This window comes from Typopeltis vanoorti, chromosome 5, assembly GCF_054136105.1.
Source record: "Typopeltis vanoorti isolate ZY-2024b chromosome 5, IOZ_Tvanoo_1.0, whole genome shotgun sequence".
Taxonomy (NCBI): Eukaryota; Metazoa; Arthropoda; class Arachnida; order Uropygi; family Thelyphonidae; genus Typopeltis; species Typopeltis vanoorti.
The window spans coordinates 76513071-76541059 of NC_143553.1; the positions used below are offsets into that span (position 1 = coordinate 76513071).

General features: G+C 35.6%; 1 protein-coding gene across 1 annotated transcript in view; it reads right to left on the bottom strand.

Annotated features, from left to right (window-relative positions):
• Nucleotides 1-2368: 2368 nt before the first annotated feature.
• Nucleotides 2369-27989, bottom strand: part of LOC150106556 (uncharacterized) — a 95172-nt gene continuing 69551 nt past the window's right edge. The window contains exons 5-6 of the mRNA XM_090393204.1: nucleotides 16609-16821; nucleotides 2369-3636 (exon numbers count right to left, since the gene is read on the bottom strand). Of these exons, the coding sequence (XP_090249330.1) occupies nucleotides 3493-3636; nucleotides 16609-16821 (357 nt within the window). The 3' untranslated portion in view covers nucleotides 2369-3492. The remainder of the gene's footprint in view (nucleotides 3637-16608; nucleotides 16822-27989) is intronic.

The window sequence follows — 27989 nt, forward strand, 5'->3', positions numbered from 1 at the left end:
CTTCGCAAGTTCGTATTGTAGGATGAAAGTGCTTGTTTCAAAACGGTAGTGTCGTGATTTTTTAAAATAATAGGCCTACAGATTTAAATTTTAATATGAATAAGAGACAAGGGACTTTGTTTAATTTTGGTGTTAAGAAATCTCTTATTGAAGGTGTTTGTGACGCAACAGACAGTGATTCATCCATCTCTAGCCTACAAAGAGATCTCTAGGATGTACAAAAGGAGGGGAAAACTACAAGCACACAGGAGAAAAAGTCTGCATTCACTCGTACTTATATTATAAATTTTTGGTGATCAGAATGGGATATGTCAATGAAGATCACTACAAATTAATTTAATGATGTTGTCCTGAGGAAACTACAATACGCTACACAATTTCATTAGTCCAGTGATTGATAAATGATTGAAATGTAATTTTATATTTGTCAAAATGTCACACCATATACATAAGTGTACTAATACTCCTTATGATTATGCCATAATTAATTATTAATATTGTAATGTATCAATAATTATTAATTAATTCATTATTAATACATTACAAAATAACCAAGGTGTTCTGTGAAAATTTCAGGATTTGTGAAGTGTTCCTTCGTAGGAAAAATCTGGGAAATGCAGATTTATAGTATCTTTTATTCTATTAAAAATAAATCATTTTTTTGTTTACATGTACATCTAAATTCAAATAAAATAGGCATTTTCGATGAAATACATTTTATTTTTTTTTAATTATTTATTGTTATTTTGATAATGGGGTACTTGGTAATAATGAAAATTAAGAATGGGTACACGGATATCTGAAGTTTGAGAAACACTGTTCTAGAGGATTGTGGCTTGCAATTTGACTCCCAAAATTTGACCATTGAAAATCTTGTGGATCTTTTCTTCACAGAAGAATTTTTGAATCTCCTTGTTATGCAGGCTAACTTGTATGCTAATCAAGAAATAGGAAAGCAGGGGTCACTGACAAAGGACCTCGCGATTAACGCATTGGAAAGATGTTGACACTGCAGAAATGAAGGTTCTTCTTGGTTTGCTACTACTACATATGGGGTCTTGCACACTTCCAAGTAATGAACATTATTGGAATACCGATATTCTATACAAAATTATTTTGGAGTTCAATTATGAGCCATAACCGATTTCAACTGATTTTACTTTTCCTACATTTTGCTGATAATTTTCCAGACAGCAATGACAGACTAGAAAATAAGACCAGTGTTGAATCATTTCAATAAAACAATGTGTGATAAATATGTTCCAGACAGAAGTTTGTGGACGAGTTGGTACTTTGGCATGGAAGACTGTTTTTCCAGCAGTATATGAAAACAAAAAACACAAGTATGGTGTCAGATTGTACGAGTCAGATGGAATGGTGCTGAGAATCAAAATATATTGCGGCAAGACCGAAATATCAACTGAAATGGGCCATGCCTCAGATGTATGTAGTCTTTGAATTGATGGAAGACTACTTGGACAAAGTCTACATGCTATTCACAGATAACTTTTATAATTCTATCTCGCTAATGAAGGGACACACTACTAGGAAAGCATGTCTGCGGGACCCTAAGATCCAACAGGAAAGGGAATCCGAAAGATTTTGTAACAAAGAAACTGTAAAAAGGTGAAGTTTCATGGAGCAGACATGAATCAGTTGTATGCAATTGGTTTCAAAAGAGATGTCCTGGCTAAATTAAAACATGCACAAAGTGCAATCTGTTGAATTTCAAACTAGGAATGATAAGATATCAATAAAGCTGAACATTATCAATAACTATAATAATGGCATGTCTGGGCAATGACATCGGATCAAATGCTATCATATTATGCCAGCAAAGGTTGGTTGACTGGTAGAGCCTCTGCTACTAATGGCTCGCAAACAAAAAGTTAAGCAAGTTTGAGCGTGGTTAGTAGTTGGAAGGGGATCAATTGTTCAATGCTGTTGGCACACTCTCCCTCGATGAGTCTTTGGACTTCCTGGAGGTGTCACATAATATTAATAATAATTATTCCGCTATGCAAAAAACAATTACGTGGCCTAAGAAAATATTTCTACATATCATAGAAATGTACATACATAATGCCCATTTATTATATCAAAAAGCTACCAACTCAGATACAAGGACATGGAAATCAGGGAAAAATTCATAGCCCATCTAACTGGAGATAAAATGCCCAAGACAAACAACAATAAATCTACAAATCCTGAAAATTTCCATTACCAGGAGGCCATACCAAAAACAAAAAAAATCACGACCAACTAAACCTTGCAATGTTTGTATGACTGAAAAATGCCAGCGAGAAACGAGATATTTCTGTCCAGTTTGTGAAGAAAAACCCACCCTATGTGTGGAAGAATGTTTCAAGAAATATCATGCATAAAAATATTTTACATACTTGTTTTTTTTGCTATTAGAGAACTTTTAGTTGAAAATGTGAATGTTTTTTTATTTTATTTTCTCAAAAAATCAATTTTATTTACAACTTGTTTCATTTCCTGTTGCCATCAAGGCTTTGAATGGACTTGCTACAGATTCCCAACATGTATAGTTAGCACGTATTTGCTACTACAATATCGTAGTTGATGTTGGCGATCGTCCTGGCCACTACGAGATAACTCATAGTGGGTGTCCAACGACAGACCGCCAACTATGAGATAAATCATATTGGCAGTCAACGTGTTAAAGAATAAACAAAAAAATGTATGTTATTATAATTCAAATTGTATTTCCAGGAACATAACCCCAATTCATGACATGGAGCCTATGGGAAATCAGGATTATTTAAGAATGTTTGTTTAATAACAGCTTCCAATAACCAATTAAGTTGTAAAAGCAAGATGTATACTGTGTGTGTGTGGGTGTGTGGGTGTTTATTCTGTTAATTAAAACAACAAACAAGTATTCTTGCTTTTAACTTTGCATAATAGATATGACTATAGTACTTCCAACATATAGAATGATATGGATTTTTTTTTCTTTTATAACAATGCAACTTTCATCATTGATGACAGAATTTTCATTAACAGAAATAGAAAAATAAGTTTTTCTTAAAAATGACTTGAAATTTCTTAAGTTTCACTAGACAAAATAACAGTCACATATGTATGTACAGAACATGATTAAAATTCATTTAAAAGATGTTATACTTCGTTTCTTTTGCTTATTCCTTTACAAGGAAGAAAAGGAATTGCTGAGATATAATTCTCATTTGTCAGGCACAATAGTAAAATAAAGTACATAATCAAGATTAAAAATTCTGGACTGCTTCTAGTGAATATTCATATTAAAGATATAACATTCATTAATAATTACTATGAACTTCTAAAAATAACTTCTCTAAATTTGAAAAGTTCAATGATTCTTTTCAGATTCTAAACAAATATAACTGTAGACCAGTTTTATAACAGATTATGGTTTAGAAAATTGGCTCAAGCAAACAATGCCAATATTTACATCTATTTACATATATACATATACAATTCGATCACTCATATTTTATATACATTATACGTGTTCTTCCTAGCAGCTATCAAGACATCATTAAGAGTTTTAGATTTCAATGCAGCTATTTGGGCAGCTACATGTATTACCATTCCTGGGTGGGCATATTTCCAATTTCTTATCTGCTGAAGCTTTAAAGAAACATATTTCTTGTTTCAAAAATATCAAATCCAAAATTTAGCACAAAAATGTATGCTATTATTAATAAACAATTTAATAATTACATAAATTTCTAAACTGTTTTGTTCTAGATATCTGGGCATCTTGTGGATGTATTTGTTGGATTAATGATAAAGCATGATGCATCTGTGTGCCATTTTCAAAAAAACAATATTGTAAATATTCAATTTGTCTTCTAATGAAGAAAAACTGGAGGTGTGTGTGCAAAAATTAACTTTCTTTCTTTCTTTCTTACTCAGCACCAGAACTCTCAGTTCCCCTGAGACTGACTTACTCAGCACATCTTCCACGTGGTGCCCACTTGGACTGGAATACTTGGAAAAGCCTCAACAGACTTTGAACGACAGGACGACGCTGCAAACAAAACCTCATCAAATGGGGCTACCTCACTGGCCGTGAATGTGGGACAACCCAGTCCATGGAACACCTTCTTTCTTGTTCCTTTCTTTCATCACCTTGCACAAAAGAGGACCTTATATCCTGCACAGAAAGAGTAGTTGATTGTGCAAGATACTGGAGGAACATCTGACCATATTTATTGCATATAAGTTATGTATAGTTTCCTTTTTTTCATATTTAATCATTATTCCCTATAATTCGCCTACCAAATTTAAGCTGTTCTCATTTGTAATGTATCCTAATTTGTTGTAAATAATGTTGTACCACTTGTGTTTGGATACAAAATAAATAAGCACTAGATAAAATATTTTACTGAATTCTAATCCACTGATAACGGATTTCAAAGACCTCACAAATGTTACTGACTGAGTTAATTAAAAATTAGATAAATCTCGTAATCATGTTATACATGATTACAAGTATTCATGTAACATGATTGTATACATGTAAACATGAAAATATAACATGATTGTATACATGTTATATCTATTTTATAGAATAGTTATATAATTATACAAAGTGATTCCATACCTGTCATAAACTTTAAATGCCTATTCTACACTTCAAACATGAGTTCAGAAACCTTACATTTCCAAAATACAGTCCTATGTTGTAGCAGCATGAATGCCAACAACTTGCAATGCAGATAGAGAAGTCAAACTGTCAAGAAATAAGCATAAATCCATTGGTAACTTACAAAAGAAACACACTGAAGAATGAACACCTCACAGTTGCTCACGATTTCCACTGCCAGCTATGCAGCCATTCAGATGTCTCATCATTCACTCAAATGTTCTTTTATGTGAATGGTGGCAGTGCATGCATGTTCAACAAGTTCCTGCAGTTCACCAACATTTCCCACTGGAGTAGAGTGCATGTGATTTTAAACAGTACCACAAATAAAAATCAAAAGGATTTAGGTCAGGAGACCATGTAACCAGGCATGCAGAGCATGCGGTGCATGGTTCATAAGTTCATTTTTAAGAAACAAAATTTTTATAAAAACAAAAAATTCTTAGAATGATCAATATTAAAATAAATAAGGCCGGATACACCGAATAAAAATTTAAATAAATTGTATATTGCCACCTCTTTGATCAGCCAGCTGTTTTGTAACAATTTTGCAGCAAGAGCAGGCTACAATTGCCTGCAGAATGTTGTGTCTACTGCAGTCTATTTAAAGTGACATGGTGAACGGTTTTATGCGCAGAAACGAATTTTCGTACAAAACATTTGTTGCTAGTTAGCCAGTCATATGGTACGCATCTCAGTAGGCTACTGACAGCAGCGCAGTGCAGACTATTATTTCGTCTCTGTGTCATGTTGTGTAATAATTTCTTGTGGGTATAAAATAGAAATGGAATCAAAAATTAAAAAAGTTATCTGGTGCACAAAATAGTAAACGTCGTGCTGTGAAAGAAGCAGTTATTAAAGAAAAAAACTGGGGCTCTTAATAAATTTGTTAACATATTAAAATATTCTGATGCAGATTGTAACCAAATCGATAAATCAGAGGTTGAAGAACCATGCACATCATCCAGTTTGCATGAAAGTATTGCAACTATTGAACAAGATAACAAGATGCATGATTTAAGTGAAAACAGTTAGGAGAAGACTTAGTTGTAGCTGACCACGAAACTAACACATTGTTAGTCTCTGTAAATTGAGAAGATCCAGGTGAATGGGGAAATATTGATGAAAAATTACGAGTTGTTTTAATTGAAATGGGGCCTGTTCAAAAGAAAAATATAACATATCCCAGAGATACATATGGTCGTAAATTTGGCAACACATATTATAATAGAAAAATGGAAAATGGGGAGCTCGTGCCAAGAACATGGCTCATTTATTCCGAAACTTTAAATTCAGTTTTTTGCTTTTGTTGCAAAGTTTTCGCACCTACTGAATCAAGTAGTCTTGTAGAAGATTATAACGACTGGAGAAATGTAAGTACAACTTTGCACAGACATGAGACTAGTTTAACTCACATTAAAAATTTCTTAAAATGGAAGGAACTTGATAAAAATTTAATAATCAAAATTATTATTGATTGCCAGACTCAAAGCATGTATGAAATGGAAAAGAAACATTGGACGAGTGTTTTGCGAAGTTTGATACCATTATAGAAAAATTATGTTGAAAGGGTCCTATATCGAAACAACAGAGTACACTATTTGAGTAAAGAAAGACAAAATGAAATATTGGAAACTTTATTGGAAAGTAACGCAATCAAGGATACAATTTTATTATTAATTCGAAAATCTAAATATTATTCCATAATTTTAGACTGCACACCTGATGCAAGTAAAACAGAACAAATGACCATTATTATTCGCTTTGTTTCCTGTGACAATGGAATTGTCAAGATCAGGAAAAACTTTTTAGGTTTTGTAGATATATCAGATTCCACAGGATGTGGTTTATGTGCAACAATAATGGAACAACTAGAAAAATGAAACATCCCCATTGAAGACATGCGAGGTCAAGGGTATGACAATGCGGCAAATATGAAAGGGAAAAAAATATGGGCTCCAAAATTTCCTTTTGAACAAAAATCCTCAAGCTTTTTATGCCATGTGCTGCTCATATTCAAAATTTAATCATTAACGATGCAGCCAAAGTGAATGCGGATACAATTCGTTTCTTTGCAATTATTCAAGAAATATACAATTTCTTTTCATTCTCTTACAAATATAGGGCAATCCTTTTAAAGTTTGTAAAAAATTTAACATTGAAATAGCCATCAAAAATGCGATGGGAAAGTAAAATTAATGCAATTTTACACCCTCTACGATATCAGTTAGGAGAAATTTACGATGCACTTTTTGAAATTTTAAATAATGAAAATTTTAATAAAGAAACTCAGCATGACGCAAACATTATGTGCTAAAATAAAGGACTACAAATGTATTTGCTCTCTTATAACTTGGCATGATTTACTTAACAGAATAAACCATGTGAGTAAAATGCTTCAAGACAAAAATATGAACATTACAATTGCTTTACAATCTATCGAAAACTTAAAAATATTCTTACAAGAGTATTGATCAGATACAAATTTTAAAGAAGTTTTAAAAACGGCAAAAGAACTGAGTGAAGAGGTGGATGGAAAACAAGAGCTTAAAACTGGTAGGGAAGTTCGACAACAAAAAATTGACGAAAGAAGATACGACAATTTGACTACAAGCATCATGACGAAACACCACAATCGCCAGAAGATAAATTTAGAGTGAATGTGTTTTATACACTTCTAGACATTGCAATGTGTTTGTTAACAGAACGTTTGAACAACTAAAAACATATTATGAAATTTCAATTTCTTGTATAGATTACTACAAATTAATAACGAAGATTTACGAAAAAATTGTGACGATTTAGAGATTCTCATGAAGGACTGCGACGATAAAGACGTAAATGCAATAAAACTATACGACGAGTTAAGTGCATTCCGGGATATTTTTTGGAAGGATAATTTAAATATTCAAAACCCTTTTGATATTCTAAATTTTATTGTGTCCAATAATTTATCTTTCCCTAACTTTTCAATTGCTTTAAGAATACTATTAACCTAACCTATTAGTGTAGCGAGCGGTGAACGTTCCTTTTCCAAGTTGAAATTGATTAAAACCTACTTAAGAACAAGTATGTCACAAAAAAGGCTTGTTAGTTTGGCGTTAATAGTATTGAAAATGATATATGTGCGGAAAGTTAAGACCATTATTTCTAATTTTGTGAATATGAAATCAAAAATCCTAAAATTTTAATTTAAAAAATTTCAAGTATATTTATGTAATTTAATTTATTTTCTGTTATTCTGTAAAGATATTATTTTTTGAATACTTATATTAAATGTTTTAATTATTTCTGAATTCTTTTATTATTTACTCATCTATCTTGAGTTTCTTTTAATTTCCTAAAAGATAGTTACACTTATAAAAATTATTACAAGTTATTAAGAATTTAGTAACTTGTAAAATGTAAGAATTTTTTACACTTTAGTTCAAATAAATTTTAACTTTAATTAAAATTCATTTTAATTTTCGAGAATTTTGAGAATTTTTTGAATATACGGGTTTTTAACGATTATCCTGCCTAGTCAAACCCCCCCGTTCGTTACATTTAACGAACCAATGTGTGGCTGTTCTGTCAAAATTTATTTAAGAAATTTCAAATAATTAAATTTTTATTATCGTAAAAGAACTACACACACCCAGATCGTTACAGGGGATCGTTTATAGAAATTGCATGCTGGCGCCAAAGACCCTAGCGCCGGTTCCGCATGTAACCCACTCTGGCCAATGTCACTGAGGAAACCTTTGATCAAAATATCTTCAGGATTCACAGCTGAAGTGTAGTGGAACTCTGTCATGCATGAATCACGTTTGTCCTCCACACCAAGGAAAAATGAGCACATCACAGAAGATGTCATCTAACATGTTTTGCAAAAAGGCACAGTACAAGGGTCCTTATAAGTCTGTTTGGCCAAAACATATGAAACCATTAATCTGTCTTTTGGGGGTGCTTAGGGGTCAAAGCTGTATAACTGAGAGGAGACCTCCACATAACCTTTAAAGCAATGCGGAGAACCGACCAGGGAGGGCTTTTGACCTAATGTCCAATCTTCATCTTCTCGTGGTGTACCCTGTTGAGTATCTACCTGGATACTGAACGAACGAGGATGGGCTGGCAATTTGGGATTTAGCCGACTCAATTGTATTCTTATCGGCTTAAACCAATATAGAAAATGATGGTACAACATGACAAAATTTCATGCCGGCTGGGGCGTTGCCCGGTTAAACAAGGCCCCCCCGTTGGTTTCGCCAACTCAACATCACCAGAGTTAAAGATCGGTACTATCAACATAAGAAGCCTGAATGGCAAAGAAATGGAGCTAGCTGAAGAATTAGATAAGTACCAGATCGACATAATAGGAATGACTGAAACAAAAAAGACAAAAACTAGTGAGATCTTTCTGAGCAAGAAATACAAAATGTTATATTCAGGAAATGACAATCAAGGAAAAGGAGCTGTAGCCATAGTATTCAACACAAAATTTGAAGCTAATCTTCTCAAATGGCAGGCAGTCTCAAGTAGAGTGATGTGGGCAAATATCAGAATGGGGAATTGGACAATGAGACTTATTTGTGCCTATGGTCCCACATAAGGTTCTACTAAGGTAGAAGTGGAGAAATTTTTTGATGCTTTAGAGAAAGCAACTGACAAAATGAAAAAGGAAAAGTTGGTCCTTGTTGAGGATCTAAATAGCAGAGTAAGAAATGATTGTCAGACATACAAAACTAGTTTGGGAAAATTTGCAGAAAAGAGCAAAGCTAATAATAATGGGAAATACCTATTGGATTTCTGCTCAGGACATGGACTGGTTATTACTAACACACCATGTTCTAACATAAAAATGTCACAAATTCACATGGAGAGAAGAGATAAGGAATAAGAAAAGTCTCATTGACTATGTTATTGTTGATAGTGATGTTTTCTCCCTGATGCAGAACACCAGAGTGTACAGAGGATTTGAAATTGGAAGTGATCACTATTTAGTCTTGAGCAGGATAAAATTGAATTTCATATTGAAAAGTATATCATGTAAGAAAATTTTAAAGCAAATAAAAGTTTAGCAGCTCTCAGATGGGAAGGGTAGACTAAAATACATAATGATAATTGAAGAAAAAATGAAAGAGTTTCAGAACAGGAACCAAACCTTAAAGATTCAGTGGCAAGCTTTGAAGAAAACTCTGTAAGATTCAACCAGAGAGGCATGTGGTGAGGTTGTCTGCAAGGATAGAAAAATCAGAACTCCATGGTGGACACAGGAAGTTAAAGAGGCAGTGAAGGAAAAGAAGAAAGCATATCAAAAGTTACTGGCAAATAAGTCTGCTTGTGCTCTTAGAGAATACAAGGACAAATGTAAGAAAGCGAAACATTGTGTAAAACTAGCTAAACAAAAGTCATGGGAGGACTTCGGCAAGAACATAGAAAATAAATATGAAGAAGGTGGTAAGATATTCTGGAGGTTGTTGAAGAAACATAGAAATGGAGGAAAGAGTGCTGTAAAAGGAGTTAGAGATGATAAAGGTGATATGAAAACGGGAGAAAAAGATATTCTTGAAGTATGGAGTAATTACTTCGAAAAATTGCTAAATGAAACAAGTAGTGATGACAGCACAGTGATAAAAAACACTGACCAGGCATGCAGTCAGGAATACATATCCATGCTTGAAGTAGAAAAAGCCATCAAAGGCTTGAAATGTGGAAAGGCAGCAGGAGTAGATGATATTCGACCAGAAATGCTGAAGTATGGTGATATAAAAGTCTCACAGTGGCTGCATTGAATAATTCAGAAGTCCTGGACAGAGGGACGAATTCCTGATGACTGAAGTAGAGCTCTAATAATACCCATATATAAAAAAGGGAAATAAAACTGAATGTGAGAATTACAGAGATATATCCCTACTGAGTGTTCCTGGCAAGATCTATGCAAGTATATTTGAGAAATGGCTGAGAAGAAAAGCTTGGTGAAGAACAAGCTGGATTCAGACCAAATAGAGGCTGTCAGGATCAGATCTTCACTTTACAACAAATAGTTGAGAAATCATGAGAATATAACAAAGATCTGTATTTAAGTTTGATAAGATGATAAAGGTGAAATGAAAACTGGAGAAAAAGATATCCTTGAAGTATGGAGTAATTATTTTGAAAATTTGCTAAATGAAACAAGCACTGATGACAGCACAGTGGTAAAAAACACTGTGCCACGCATGCAGTCAAGAATACATATCCATACTTGAAGTAGAAAAAGCCATCAAAGGCTTGAAAATGTGGAAAGGCAGCAGGAGTAGATAATATTCGAACAGAAATGCTGAAGTATGGTGGTATAAAAGTCTCACAGTGGCTGCACTGCATAGTTCAGAATGACTGGACAGAGGGATGAATTCCTGATGACTGGAGTAGAGCTCTCATAGTACCCATATATAAAAAAGGGAAATAAAACTGAATGTGACTTACATTCAGTTTTATTTCCTCAGGATTTTATTTACACCAGAATTACAGAGGTATATCCCTATTGAGTGTTTCTGGTAAGATATATGCAAGTATACTTGAGAAACGGTTGAGAAGAATTGTGGAAGAAAAGCTTGGTGAAGAACAAGCTGGATTCATGTCAAATGAAGGCTGTCAGGATCGGATCTTCACTTTACGACAAATAGTGGAGAAAGCATGTGAATATAACAAAGATCTGTATTTAAGTTTTGTCGATCTGGAAAAAGAATATAAGGTGCCAAGAGAGAAGCTATTCAATACGCTAGAGTTATATGTTGTCAATGGGGCATTATATCAAGCAATACTTAGTCTTTATTTGAGTTGTAAGTCAGCAGTTAGAATTGAAGGAAGTACAGGAAGATGGTGTGAGGGATGTACATTATCTGTACATCCTTGTCTCACACCATCACACTGAGACAAGGATCTACATTTCCTTCATAATATGATCTATATGGATCACATTATGAAGGAAAGTGGTATTAAACATGATATCAAAATTGGAGATGTTAATGTCAGCTCTTTGCTTTATGCAGACGATGTTATACTTCTAAATAAATCCGCTACAAGTCTGCAAGATTCTCTGATTAAACTGAATAACTGTTGTAATAGATATGGTATGAAGGTCAGCAAAAAAAAAACAAAGACAATGAAAATAAGTAGAATTGTTGAAATTGTCAACTGTGTTATGAATGGAGAACCTGTGGAACAAGTAAAACATTTCAGCTACTTAGGCATGAATTTTAGTGAAGATGGTAAATTAAATATGGAAATAGACAACAGAATCAACAAAGCTGGTATGGTGGGAAGTCAATTGAATAAATTCATATGGAATAAGAGAGAAATTAGTCGGAACATTAAATTACCTGCATACAAGACAGTGTTCAAACCAGTTTTAACTTATGGATCTGAGAGCTGGGTCAGAAGTAAAACACTTGACCAAAGACTAGAGCCCGTAGATATGAGAGTCCTGAGAAAGATTAGAGGCTTGAACAGATGGCATCAATGGCAATATCATATTAAAAGCAAGAATATTAGGAAAGAACTTGACATTGTCAGCATCCAGGAATGCGTTAGCAGAGCTAATCCCAGGTAGTATGGTCACTTAAATAGAATGGGCGAGGAAAGATTAGCAAAACAAGTGTTCTCTGCCAAGTTGGCAAGAAAACAACCCAGAGGAACACCAAGATATAGGTAGACTGATACAGTACAAAGTGCCTTAGACGACAGAAATATAACATCTGGTAATGTTGGAGTCTTGACAAGTAACAGACTGATTTGGAGGAAAATTGTAGATAGGGAGGTAGTAATGATGTAAATTTTTCATGCAGTACTATCATATCCTGTACACCCTTTGAGGGTACATGGCAGGAATCTGATGATGTATTTACGTTTTGTCGATCTTGAAAAGGCATATGACAAGGTGCCAAGAGAGAAGTTATTCAATACGCTACAGTTATATGGTGTCAATTGGACATTATATCAAGCAATACTTAGTCTTTATTTGAGCTGTAAGTCAGCAGTTAGAATTGAAGGAAGTACAGGAAGATGGTTTAATGTTAAATCTGGTGTGAGACAAGGATGTACATTATCACCTCTGTTATTCATTATCTATATAGATCACATTATGAAGGAAAGTGGTATTAAACATGATATCAGAATTGGAGATGTTAATGTCAGCTCTTTGCTTTATGCAGACGATGTTATACTTCTAAATAAATCCGCTACAAGTTTGCAAGATTCCCTGACTAAATTGAATAACTGTTGTAATAGATATGGTATGAAGGTCAGCATTAAAAAGAGAAAGACAATGAAAATAGGTAGAATCGTTGAAAATGTCAACTGTGTTGTGAAAGGGGAACCTGTGGAACAAGTAAAACATTTCAGCTACTTAGGCACGATTTTTAGTGAAGATGGTAAATTAAATATGGAAATAGACAACAGAATCAACAAAGCTGGTATAATAGGAAGTCAATTGAATAAATTCATATGGATTAAGAGAGAAATTATTCGGAACATTGTTGTGTTCCGAATAATGTTCCAACTAAACTAAACGCTAAATTAATGTTTAGTTTAGTCTGACTAAACACTAAATTAGCTACAAGACGGTGTTCAAACCAGTTTTAACTAATGGATCTGAGAGCTGGGTCAGAAGTAAAACACTTGACCAAAGACTAGAAGACCACAGATATGAGAGTCCTTAGAAAGATTAGAGGTGTGAACAGATGGCATCAATGGCAATATCATATTAAAAATGAGGATATTAGGAAAGAACTGGACATTGTCAGCATCCAGGAATGCGTTAGTAGAGTTAATCTCAGGCGATATGGTCACTTAAACAGAATGGGCGAGGAAAGATTAGCAAAACAAGTGTTCTCTGCCAGGTTGGCAGGAAAATGACCCAGAGGAAGATCAAGATATAGGTGGATTGATACAGTACAAAGTGCCTTAGATGATAGAAATATGAGATCTGATAATGTTGGAGTCTTGACAAGTAACAGACTGATTTGGAGGAAAATTGTAGATAGGAAGTTAGTAATGATGTAAATTTCTCATGTAGTACTATCATATCCTCTACACCCTCGAGGATACATGTCAGGAATTTGATGATGATGATAATCTGTCTTTGAAGATACCTGCTTATACGTTAATGGATAATTACTGCTGATGTTTTGATAAGTGAATGAGGATGCGGACTGTTCTAAATGTGATTGTTGTGATAATTGAAAATACCATCTTGAGCGAACATCACATCAGTTGGGAAAAACACCCAAGACAAACATCATTGGTGTCGTTCGTACACTGTTGTAGAAACCACAGACAAAATACTAATTAATGATGATATCAGTTAGTGATGATGACTGGTAAAAGTACTGAATCCAGTAAAAATGGTATGGATGTAAATCAGATTTTCATACAGGGGCTCTCGCTACAAGAACTTGGGAGACACTTTCTCACACTACAATCACCATGTGCTAGTACATGGATTCCATGTACTAGCACATGTTTTCCTCAATACTACCATGGCTTTTCATCCCCCCCACACAACACACACTTCATTTCATGATGCAGACAGTGTGCCACACAAAGCCATGACAGAGTCGAGATTTGAGATACAAAAGTCAAGATATTTGAGATAAAAAAAAGAGAACAATTCAATTGAAAGCATGTGATATTATCTGCACTACGGCTGCAGGAACATAGCTCCATCTGCATTAATAGATATCCAAAATAAATTACAATAAAATAATTTAATTAATAAATTATTTTTAAATATAAACAATAATTATGGAACACATGAATGGTATTAGTCAGTATAACCTTTCCAAAACTGTGAAAGTTTTAGGCAATAATTTTTGTTCAGGTTTAGTTTGTGAATGTGTACTTCACAGCTTTCTTATATCAGATAATTTCTGCACAAATTCGTCTTGAAGAACTTCAGGAATACATTTCACTTAAAGAACCCAACAAATCCAGTTTAGCAAACTACACATTATCTACAAAACACAGGATTCAGTGTGAATAAAACCAAAGTGTAACACAAGAGTTTTTTTTTTTTTTCTGGAAAGACTACAAAGAAAGCTGAGAAGCATACATTGGTTACGAACAAATTGGAGAAAGGTTTTTCTCCATAATTTTAATTTTATTCATGGTATGGTGAGTTCCAATTTCTGATATGTAGACAAAAGAACAAGAATATTACAGCAACAACAACATTAACTCAAATATCTAACATTTGGTTACAACAATACAAAGATGGCAGTGGCAATGGGCTGTAACATGTTTTCCTGGCACTCCTCAGACTTCTTGATACCAGTAGAGACTGAATAGTATGTTGGTCAATACAAATGGGTATACTTCAATGGCATGCATGCTATTTATAGACAGTTCAGAGGGGTAACACATTATTTAACAGGGCATGGCATCCAGAATGATGGTGACTTTATATTAACAGACAGGCCTCCCCGCTCCTCCTCACACCAAACCTCATTTCTGATGAATTTCTGGAATATGTCAGAATGATATACTTGTGGTGACAATCCACCACCAGAAAATCTGATGTAACTGCAAAAAATCATTATGTGCTTGTAATAGAATATACCAGTGGAATGCTTTAGGAGCCCCATCTAGTCGATGTTCTTTAGGCTCTAAGTGGCCTTAAGAATAATAGGAGCAACATTTTGTCTGCTCTGGATTCATCTGACTTGTTCATTGCAGTGATGGCTTGTGTATACATTTTATTACATCAGTGAAATTTGGAAGGTTTTAGAGAGTAGTCATCTTCCTGTAATATATATATATTTTTATGAAAAAATTGAATGACTAGAACCAAGATTTAAGTAAAAAGGTTTTAATATAAACACACTACTAGTTTCGGCCTGTAACAGCCTTCTTCAGGTGACATTATAAAAGAAAAAACACTAAACATTGAGGGTTAAAAGACTATGAACAACATAGACAGTCTTTATACATAATTAGCATGAAAACGTTGTAGTTGTATTTGAAGCTGTTCTTTCATTTGTTGCATTGTTGGGAGAGTGCGTGCTTGCTGCATCACGTGAACGCCAGTACATGATTACAGCTGAATGACTATCTGGGAGGTTGTAGCTTAAGTTGTTATTTAGATGAACAGATGTATGTTTTTAAAGGCATGTTTTTGTTATATATGTTTATTTTATTTTTTTATAGAGTGCCAAGAAAACATGTTCCAGACATTGCCAGTGCCATCTTTGTATTGTTGTGACCAAGTATGACAGATATTTGAGTTAATGTTGTTGTTAGTGTAATATCCTTGTTTTTTCTGTCTACATAGCAGGAACATGAACTCACCATACCATGCAACCTTTCTTCAATTTGCTCATATCCAATACTGATATTTGCTTTTTCATTTTAGTTCTAACTGCTTATTTTTATTTTGTTGGGAAGGCATAATATCTTTAATGGTCTCATCTGCTGCTATACACAATTCTGAACAGTGTCATGGCCATCCTAGATGGGACAAGTTTCCAAGATACACTTACTATCCTGTTTGACTCCCATTTTCACCTCCTGTTTGAAGTAACTATCTTTATTGAATTCTCATTTATATAACCTGAAAAACAAAATAATCTCCTGGCAGCAATCTACCAGCCTTTTAAACCAGGTGCTCGAGTGCATTATACTCAGGGATATACCGTGTGCTAAATGGAATTACACTGATAACACAGTATATTCCATTTAGTATGTGGCTGTCTCTAATATTTTGGTCATTATGCATATTTCAATGCTATAATTCGTGGTTATACTGGTAGCAAGGCCCATAATAAATTTGATGCAACTGTCCAACATCAAAATATGATAAAAATAATAATAATTGATTTTATTATTCTTGGTTTTAATTTTAACTTATGAAACCACATTTACATTTTCCATTTCATGCAAATACAACTAGTGCAACAAAAACTTTAACCATATATAAATTAAAAAATACATACCAATTTTGGTACAAAATAAGGTGCATCTGTTTCCAAGAGTAAACGATCAAGTGGAATATTTCTAACTGTATCGTGAACATTAGTAGCTGATGGAAATGTCACCAAACCAGTGAAACCTAAATACAGATTGGAAAATGCATCTAGCCACAGCTTTGCCTCCTGCCATCCTCCAGTAAAGCAGTGTCTATGAATAACATAATCCCGTGGTACTAACTAAAAAAAATAAATGCTAATAAATTTAGTAATGTCAAAGAACAGTGCAGTTAGTAACATTTATTTTGAATGCTAATTGTTGGAATTTTTCAATCAATTCAGTTCACAGTATTTACATATTATTATTATTATTATTATTGTTCCGGGAAACTCCAAGGAGTCGACAGACTCATCAAGGGAGGCCCTAATCATGTCAAGAACAACTATTCAACATTCACACAGTATCTATCATACCTTGCCTTGAACTCATTCATGGTCGTAGCACCCACAACAGACTCTGGAAGCTTATTCCACTCATTTACCACTCTCCAAGTGAAGAACCTAGCTCTAACACCCTTGTCAACCACGCTCTTGCCCAGCTTCCATGCATGGCCCCTAGTCCTCCCACCACCAGTCATATTTTCAAAAATATCTTCTGGATCAATCTTATAAAAACCGTTCAGTAATTTGAATGTCTCAATCATATCACCCCTCCTTCGCCTATCGTCCAATTTCTGCAACCCACAAATCTTCAACCTATTCTCATAAGGTTCATTCCACAGACCTGCTATCATCTTGGTCACTCGTCTCTGGACCCTCTCCACTTCCTCCCCATCACGAAGAAACCCTGGTGCCCATAGCTGGACACAGAAGTCCAGATGGGGTCTTATCAAGGCTCGATACAGAGGAACAACAACTTGTTCGTCTCTGCATGTTAAAGTATTTTTCAGAAGCCAAGTGATTTGGTGAGCTGTTTTAGTTACTTTTGCAATGTGCCCCCTAAACTTCAACTCCCTATCCACCAGCACTCCCAAATCCCTGGCCTCATCAATCTCCTGGAGTATGGTTCCACCAATGCGATATACTGCAGCTATTCTTTTCACCCCAAAGTGCATAACCTTACACTTTGCCACATTAAATTGACATCCATTTTTACTAGCCCAGTCCTCCAAACTATCCAAATCATCCTGTAAAATTTTGACATCCTGTGCACTCACAATTGCTCTACCCAACATTGCATCATCAGCAAACAAGTGAACACTTCCTCTCAGATCCTTTCCAATATCATTGATGAACAAATTGAAAAGCAGTGTTCCAAGAACAGAGCCCTGCGGCACTCCACTAGTCACAAGACGTCTTTTAGCCTCCACTCCTGAATAAACCACTCTTTGATATCTCTCCTTCAACCACCCTCTTATCCATCTCACCAACCCTATATCTATACCCATCTGCTCCAGTTTACTGATTAGGGTTCCATGTGGTATCCTATCAAAGGCCTTGGCAAGGTCCAGTAGTATCACTGTAAACCCATTACCCTTATCCAGTTCAGCCGTCACTGTGTTATAAAACGTGAGCAAGTTACTGAGGCATGATCTACCCTTCACAAAACCATGTTGTCCCCCATACAATATCCCATTTTCATCTATCCAATCCTGTATTCCTTTCTTGACTAATTTCTCCAAGACCTTGACAACGATTCCTGATATGCTCATCGGTCGGTAATTTACAACAGCAGTCTTGGAACCTCCTTTATGCAGTGGAACTATTTTCCCCTCCTTCCACCCCCTCGGGACTAACCCAGACCCAAGACTCAAATTAAACAAAATGGTCAAGGGAACTGACAATTCTTTAGCCGCTTCACGTACGACACGAACTGGTATACCATCCAATCCCCCAGATGTAGCGACATTGAGGTTTTGCAATAGACTACTCACCTCCACTTCATTCACCACAATTCCCGTTTAATCTATTGATTCATTCATTTCTGCAATGTCACCACCTGGATGATATACTCTTGCAAAGTGCTCGCTCAGTAATTCAAACTATATCAACTGATTCAGTTACCTCCCTACCATCGGCATTCTTTAAAATCATTCTGCCATATACATTTTTTCTTTTACTCGCAACATATCGAAAAAAATGTTTAGGATTCTCTTTAGACTGCATGGCCAATGTGCTTTTGTAATCCTTTTTTGCTTTTCTTACCACATTCGTCACCCTTCTGGCCTGCGCTTTATACCGTTCATGTGCCTGCCGGTCACCCTTCTCCTTAAATTCCCTCCATAGTTGTTTCTTTTTTTGCAACTCAAGCTTAATGGTGTTATTCATCCATTTAACCCCTACTTGATTTATTATTCGGACTCTAGGTATACAGTCAGCCATTGCTTCATGCAAGCACTTCTTAACTACCTCCCATGCACTATCAACTTCTAGTCCTTGCAGTTGTACATGCCATTGCACTGAACCAATCAAACTCCTAAGCTTGTCATACTTTCCAGCCCGATAATTCCACATGTACCCTGTCTTAATTGAAAATTCTACACCTTTAGCCACCTCCCAGGTTAAGACCCTATGATCACTCTCACCGATTGGTGGCAATGTGGTCATATTTGTTACAGCCAAATCCTCAGATGTAATTACTAGGTCAAGCACTCTCTGACCCCTAGTATTTTCCATTACATGCTGTCGCAGATAGTTATCCCTTAATAACCGCATAAAATCCAGTTCCTTCCTCCCGTATGTCCTCTCCTCACTCCAATCAATGCGACCATAGTTGAAATCTCCCATAATAATCACCCTCCTTCCACACATTTCTTCTATTTGCTTGTGCATACTGTCACCACCATCTTTTCCATCACCTGGGCTATAGCAGCACCCAATTCTATATTTAGTTCTGCTAGCCACAATCTCACACCAAATGGCCTCAAATGTGCTCTTTTCTTTATCCTGCAATTCAACTTCTATTCTCCTTGGCTGTAGCTCATCAGCTATCATCAACAATACTCCTCCCCCCATTTTATTCTCTCTGTCATTCCTGAACACACTATACCCATCACATTCAATCCCACTAGTTATATCATCTACAGTCAGCCATGTTTCACTAATACCTATAACCTGTGGTCTGGAAGTGCCAACCATGGCCAAAAACTCTTCCTTCTTGTTCCTAATACTCCTAGTATTAGTGTACATGAATTTAAGACCCCCATTAGCCCCACCCTACCTTGATGCCTTATATTAACTATCCCACTCAGATTTGTTGTTCTTATTTGCTCTGGCATATTATATTCATTCTTACATTCAACTGCCTCCATAAGGACTGTATCTCTACTTTCCCCCCTTAACAAATCTAGTTTCCCTGAATTTGCACATCCACTACATTCAGCAACACTTTCTCAAGTCTTCTTACACCGTAACCATTAACCTTACACCGTAAACAAAAAAAAAAAATGGGCTCTGCGTGCTAAAGACAACCCAAAAGAATTCTATCGATATGTTGCAAGTAAAAGAAGAATGGAAGAATAACTCTTCTAAATGCAGATTGCATGAGGGTAACAGATGCAGAAGAGGTTGTTTCAACTAATGAGTGCTCATTTTGTTAAAAGCTATCAAACTGGTGCACGCAACATTGAGCTCACTGCTATCTCTTCACTGGATGAAGAAACTGAGGTGTTATTAGCTGTTGCACAAACTGAATAAGAATTCAGCAATAGGGATTGACAGGATATTATGCCTTAATTTTTCAGATACTATTATTATTATTATTTTTTTTTAAATCTATACAATAAATCCCATATACAAAAGGCTATAAAACATATGGCACATTGGTGTCATGTGTTGACAAGAGATTATGGAGAAAAAGCTTTTTCATAGAACTGTGATAAACTGAATGAAAGAGGAACAAAAGAAGTTGGTAGGTTTGGGGTGGACCAGTAAATGGATATGCAATAGCAACAAATGACTTCAGCATGATTTTATGACCAAACCAAACAAATTGATCAAATCACAGAGTAGATTATGTTACATGTTTACAATATGTGCAAGTTTACATGCTGAACTGCAAAGCAGGAAATAATGACCACTGAGGTGTATACTGAGTTCAGTGGAATGGGATCGATTGCTAGATAGGAAGAATATCGACAATGCATGGGAAGCATTTAAACAATACTTAAATGATGTGATATCAGAATGTGTCCTGAGAGTTCGAAGAATAAATAAGGTAGGAGTCAAATGGATATGTAATCTTATTAAGCAAGAGATTTGTAAGAAAAGCATGATGTGGAAGGAGTACCATATGCATAAGGATGATGTCCATCATGAAAATTATAAGCAGCAGGCTAGAAACGTCACAACTGTAGAAAGCAAAGTCTCAGTATGAAAAAAAATAAAATGGGCTCTGCGTGCTAAAGACAACCCAAAAGAATTCTATCGATATGTTGCAAGTAAAAGAATGGAAGAATAACTCTTCTAAATGGAGATTGCATGAGGGTAACAGATGCAGAAGAGGTTGTTTCAACTAATGAGTGCTCATTTTGTTAAAAGCTATCAAACTGGTGCACGCAACATTGAGCTCACTGCTATCTCTTCACTGGATGAAGAAACTGAGGTGTTATTAGCTGTTGCACAAACTGAATAAGAATTCAGCAATAGGGATTGACAGGATATCAGCATGTGTGCTAAAAAAGTGTTCAGCTGAACTGGTAACTCCTTTGACCAGGCTGTTTAACAAAGAGTCTCTGAACAGGGAATATTCTGCAGGAATGGAAGGAATGTATGGTATTCCACTGCACAAGGGTGGTGCAAAGACCGATGTATCCAAATATCGACCAATTAGCATTTCAGGAGTGGTGGTGAAGATTTTGAAAAAATTGGTTAGGGCTCATATTCAGAAATGGGTTGATAGTGAATCTCTGCTTTGCAATGAACAACATGAGTTTACTAAGAAAAGGTCATGTTTTACCAACTTGCTCACATTTTATAACAATGTTACCATTGAACTAGAATGGACACACCATGACAATTTTGGATTTTGCTAAAGCTTTTGACAGAATATACAGCGTGGTAGATAGACTGTTGCATAAATTGGAGAACACAGGTTTGGATTATAGAATATTAGTGTGGATAAGAGGATGGCTGACTGACAGATATCAAAAAGTGGTATACAAGGGATGTAAGACTGCAAGATTTGAGGTAAACTAGTGGTGTACCACAAGGATCAGTCCTTGGTTCACAGCTATTCAATATGCACATTAATGATATTGGGAAGGATTTGACAGGCAATATACAGCAATTTGCTGATGATGCAAAGATAGATAGGGTAATTAGGAATGCTGCTGATATGCAGTACTTGCTAAATGATTTGAATAGGCTGGAATTGTGGGGAAAATGGATGTCAGTAAATGTCAAGTCATTCATTTTGGCATGATTAGATATCCAATGTCTTATTATATTAGAGGGATTATGCTAGAAGAAACTGATGAGACCAGGGATCTTGAAGTGTCAGTAGATAGGAAGTTGAAGTTCAGGGGGCCATGTAGCAAAGATTGCAAATACAACTCAAAGGATAATTGCAATGCTGAAATAAATATTCACATGTAAAGATAAGGATGTCATTTTGCCTCTTTACAAGGCCTTGATAAGACCTCACTTGGATTATTGTGAACAGGTGCATTCTCCTGGTTTCTGTACTGATATAGTCGAGAGAGTGCAAAGGAAAGTGTTAAAAATGATATAAGGATTCTGGAATACTAATTATGAAGACAGATTGAGAATTTGTAGACTACAGACAAACAGGAGAAAGGGGAGTGATGTGATTGAGACAAACTACTGAAAAAGTCATACAGGATTTCAGCTGATGGAAATTTTCAATTTATGGAAGATTGGGAAAGGACAAGAGGCATCCTTGGAAGATGAGAATGAATGCAGCTAATGAGGGCTAGATTTTTCTTTCATAGGGTGGTGGTGGTGGTGTGTGATTGAAATGGATTGCCATTGGGTGTTGTAAGTGCAAGCAGTGCGAATGAATTCAAGAATAAGTATGATAGTTGGTGCGCGTGGTATATGGCCTCCCTGACTCCTTGGAGGTCTCTCTTAGTAATAATAATAATTATTATTATTACGTAACACCTCCAGGGAGTCCAAAGCCTCATCGAGGGAGGACACCTACTCTACAAACTCCCTGTTTCAACCACACTTTCAGCATCTACCGCCAACCACCACTAGTATTTTCACAAACATCCATGCTCAAGGCAGGATTCGAACCCACAGCCTTTTGACTGGAGAGCGGATATGCTAACCACTTGAAAATAATCATTACGGAAAAGCCACTCGAAGCTTCTACATCCCAGATATGCTAAATAAACTACCTTTTCAATACAGGAACCTTACAAACTACAATAGCCTGAAAAGAGCATTAAGGACATACTATGTAAGAGAAATATGAACAAGAAGTAACTATTGACTGGTTTCCGAGTTTAGTCAATCCCTGGCATGGACAAACAGGTTATTTTCTCCCCAAACTTGGGTTTTTCATCCTGCAAAACTGAAGAAAATCGACCATAGAACCCACTTTATTTCAGACAGTAACACACCGTGTTAGGGTTAGGTACCAAGAGATGCAGCACTTGCTTGCTGGTCTCTTCATTAGTGGCTGTCTATAATTAGTGCTAGTCATTGGCCAGCTATTTCTGATTGGCTACTGATGGCGATTGAACTGCCCACTCAAGTCTCCAAAAGCTAGATAGGGTTAAAAGGCATTTTTATTGTTAGTATATTAGTTAGTATATTAGTCCACTTTGGTAACATGTCATTACATTTCAAATTATTGTGTGTATGTGCGTGCGTGCGCATGAGTGTGAATTAATTTCTCATCCTAAAGCTGTTGTGAATATCAGACCTATCAGACCAACCAATAAACAATAACTGGTATCATCCTCAGATAACTTAATAAAAAACTTTGAGGATGCAAGCTGAGACATTACACCTCAACTGAGATCAACACAAAGAAAAAAAAAGAAAAAAAAAATCCATTTAGCAGTTATAGCACTTAATACATAGAAATATATAAATATTTCTATGTATTAAGTGCTTAAATACATAGAAGGAAAAAAATGTAAATATATATATAATTTGTTATTGTATAAATACTGTAAAAATGCAATCTTATTCAACCTCAACTATAAATTACCAACTACAGTTGCAATTTTTCAATTTCCCTGCTTTCTCCTATGAAGGATAACATTCAAACATGCAATTTCTTTATTAATGTCCATTTCGTTCTCTATTTCAAGGGCAGCACATTCAACATTAATAACATCATTTTCCATCCTACCGTCAGTACTCTCCAGTCTACTAATATTTGCTACATTCTCGTCACCTAACAGACAATCACTTTTGAAACACTTAATACACCCTCTCTCTTCGGTTTCAATTTCCTTCCACATATCCTTTGATTTTCTCGACAAATACATTTTGCACACACTGCACTGAATAAAATCTCGCAAATTCAAATTGTCTGACAACGTGATCTTTGCCACCATTGTTCGTCCAAGCAGTGGTGACATGCTGACAATATCGTATTTAAACCAAGAAAAAAAAAAAAAAAACTACAACATTTACTTAAAAACTAACTAGCTGAGTCAATTAACACAGTTTAAAAACAAGTCAGGAATGAAATGAAAGACAGCGAGGAGATTGAAAAATAATTAAATTACAACACACCAATAATTGAAAGAAGCAAATTAAAACAGTTACAATTTTATGGACATGTGTACAGGATGCCTGCTGTAAAGGCTTCTACAAATTTTAAATGGAAGAGGAGGAAAGGTGTCTCCAGGAAAACCAAGAAGGAAATGGATAGAAAACATCAAAATAGGTCATAGACTAGACAGGAAAGTTGTTGTTCAGGTCATCTCAACCCACTTAGGCAGATGAGAAAGATGATGTGTTATAAATGTAAGAAGCTACTTTTGGTATCAGCAATGCAACTGTTCTCTAATCTCAATAAGAATAGTTGAATTAAATTTGCGAGGGGAGGGGGGGGGAGGTCTCTTAAAATGTGAAAGTTATTCTAAGACCAATACACTGGTCATCTGGAGTAGACGATATTCAACCAGAAACGTTTGAATATCATCTGGTTGTGTAACATGGCATGGGAGGAAGGGAAAACACCAAAAGCATGGACAAGATAAATCTTAATACCTATTCACAAAAAAAAGGAAGCAAAATGAACTGCAAAAATTACAGACCAATAACTCCAACGAGTCACTGGGAAAAGTACTTACAGTGATAATAACAAAAAGAATAAAGAAACTAATGGAAGAAAATCTTGAAGATGAGCAAGCAGGATTTAGAAGAGACAGAAGTACTGTGCACAAAATATTAATGTTAAGATTAACTCTGGAGAGAGAGAGCTCCATGTAAAAAAAATAAACATGCTTATACCCGTTTTGTTGGCTTTCAGAAAGCATTTGACAGTATACATCAGAAAGTGTCATGGACTGTACTTGAATCTTATGGAGTGGACAAGAATGTGATGTCGCTCTTACAGAACATCCATGACAATGCAGAAGCTGCTGTGAGACTGTGGAGAAATAGGAAGATGGTTCTGGACAAAAGGCATGAGACAAGGAGACCCAATATCCCCAAGCATCTTTATCCTACTTTTAGAAAGAACAACAGATGTAATCAAGGATAATATAAGAGAAATTTCAACTCCAGGTAATAAACTAAACAACTTGCAATTTGCAGATGGCATAGTCATTATTCAAGAAGATTAAGTTAAAAAGAACAGTGGTGAAGTTAAGTGAAGAAGAAAGAGATATGGACTGATAATGAACATCAATAAAACAAAAACAATGATATTCAGAGAGAAGAGGATGAAAAAAAAAATTAAGTCAACAGACAAGAGCTGAAAGAGGTTAGGAACTTCATGATGGAAGTTCCATCATGTTGCTCTCTGGAGCAACATGATGCATGATTTAGACTGTAAAAAGAAATAAGATCATGGATAACAAAAGTTAAAGTAAACCTTCAGGCAAGGGTGATCTGGCAAGTGGCAAAGGATGGTGGAACAGGCATTGGACCCATGGGCAATGATGATGATATAATATATTGTATGCTTCACATCCTCATTTTGGTGGACATGTGTGTGTGCACATGCACACACGAGTACATCAAAGCAGGTAGGAAGGTTAATGAACTAAGGCTTTCAGGAGAGAAAGTATGGCAGGTAACTGTTGCCACATCATGTACCTAAACTCTAACATTGATATTACTATCTGTAATAGCTCAGTTCTATGGCTATTTATTGAGGGAAATAATGTTTGCTTCCAGAAAGCCATTATGGGTTCAAAGATAGTTGTTAACTACAGGAACATTTTCTAGATCTCTCCTCAGCTATTTCCTGAGTTTTTTCATCTTTGGCAAAGGCAAAAATAATGTTAATAAAATTAACTAGATTATATTTGCCTGTGCCAAAGATTAAAATACTTGGAAGCTAGGTGAGGAAAGGTCTAGAAAATGCTTCTATAGCTTAATCGCTGTTATTAGTTTTAATGAGCTTGTTGGTGGTATGTTGCAAATTACTTTCACAAGATGTGGAAAGTTTGTTCCATCCTCTCTTTTATTCATGGGTCCAAAATGATGGCACTTGATATTTCTTGGATCAAAGTTGCACTTTCCCACTAATTTACTGTTGTCATCTTTTAGCGATTTGCTAGTTTCCATTGGAAAGTTCAGAATGACACTGTTGAATTTGTTTTTCACCTCAATTGAGTTGTGTACCGTTGACACAATGAGGCTGTGGAGATCATCAGCATTGCCCCCCCCCCCCCAACACCAATTCCAGATAACCAATACTTAATGTCTCTCTGTCCTTTTGGCAAAAAGACGTTAGAAAAGTATTGTCCAAATGAGACACAAACGTCTCCTGGCTCTGATGGCATTATACACCAGATCTGCCTCCTGTCCTATTGCCTGTTTATGCTCTTTTATTCCACTGATATCTACCCCAACAGCCTGGAAATTGGCCTATACTCAATCTATTCCTAAGAAGGGTGACAAATCGCTACCATTAAACTATCACCTTATCTCACTCACTTCAGTCCTGTCTAAAGTAATGGTGACCATCAATACCCATTTCCCACACTACCTTAAAGGCACCCAGATAATAAATGACCACCAGTATGGATTCTGTTGCTGCCAATTAACAGGAGATCTACTCATATATGTCACCAATCTCTTAACAAATGCCATGGAGAAATTTGGCAAATCTCAAGTGGTTGCCCTTGATATCTCCAAAGCTCTTGACAGGGTCTGGTACAAAGGCCTATTATGCAAACTCTCATCATTTGGTCTGTACTATGACTTCTCCAAGGTTCTGTTCTCTCAACAATCCTCTTCCTTCTACACTGGTGTCCAAAATCTAAGGAAACTACATTTTTAACTGTATACGAAAAAATTTTCAAGAATACAGCCAAACATGGACAAATTTATTGCAAGTGCACTCATAAATTATATTACACAAAAAATTTAATTTCATACAAATTAAATTGCGATACATTTTTGGCAAAAGTTACAAATTTCCTGAAGACATAGTTAAGGAATTAATGTACAGTGCTTACAGAAAACTATGTGGAGAGACATTTCAGTATGGAATAAGTCTACCCAAAACTGCGATCCAACTCTCACAATGTCATATATTGGTTAGCACCAAGTGATTCAAGAGTTCTTAAGGCAAACTAGCCCACTCCTCCTTCAGAGCAAAGAAAAGAGCTGTTTGTTTTCTGGAGGGGAATTTGGATTAATATCCTCGGTCTCCAGAAGTATCTCCACTGCTCATGTACAGTGTGATGTGCCATTGTCATACACAAAAATGAATTATTTGCCTACAAGCACCACAGAACAATTGGACACGATGCTGAACTTCGTTGCAATATCGTTCACCAGTCAGAGTCCCTTTTTCCAGCACTTGTAGTCCAGTGCATTCATTAAGCATTAATTGAGTGTTAGTGAACAAATCCCCTCATTTTCTATTCAAATGTTAAGCTCAACTTTTGCAGAACTAATCTACCACGTAAATCCAGTGTTAGGTATGTATCACTCTTCTTTGCCACTTCAATCTGCTGTTGGAACGTACATCCTAGTTTCGAATCCACCATTTTGTTGTAACGTACTCTTATTAATAAAATCTATTAATTGCCAATTGATCACTAATACAAATATAGAGAAATTTATATTTATACTGCGCCACCCTATATTTAGATTAGTCTGTATAAAATAGTAGAATCAATTTTCAATTAAATTAGCAGTCTCTTTACTCATTCAGGCCGAATTCAATATTTTTCATTTGAGGCTCCCGCTAGATTCGAATTATTTACGAACGGTGCAATAAAAAAGAATCAGGCAAACAC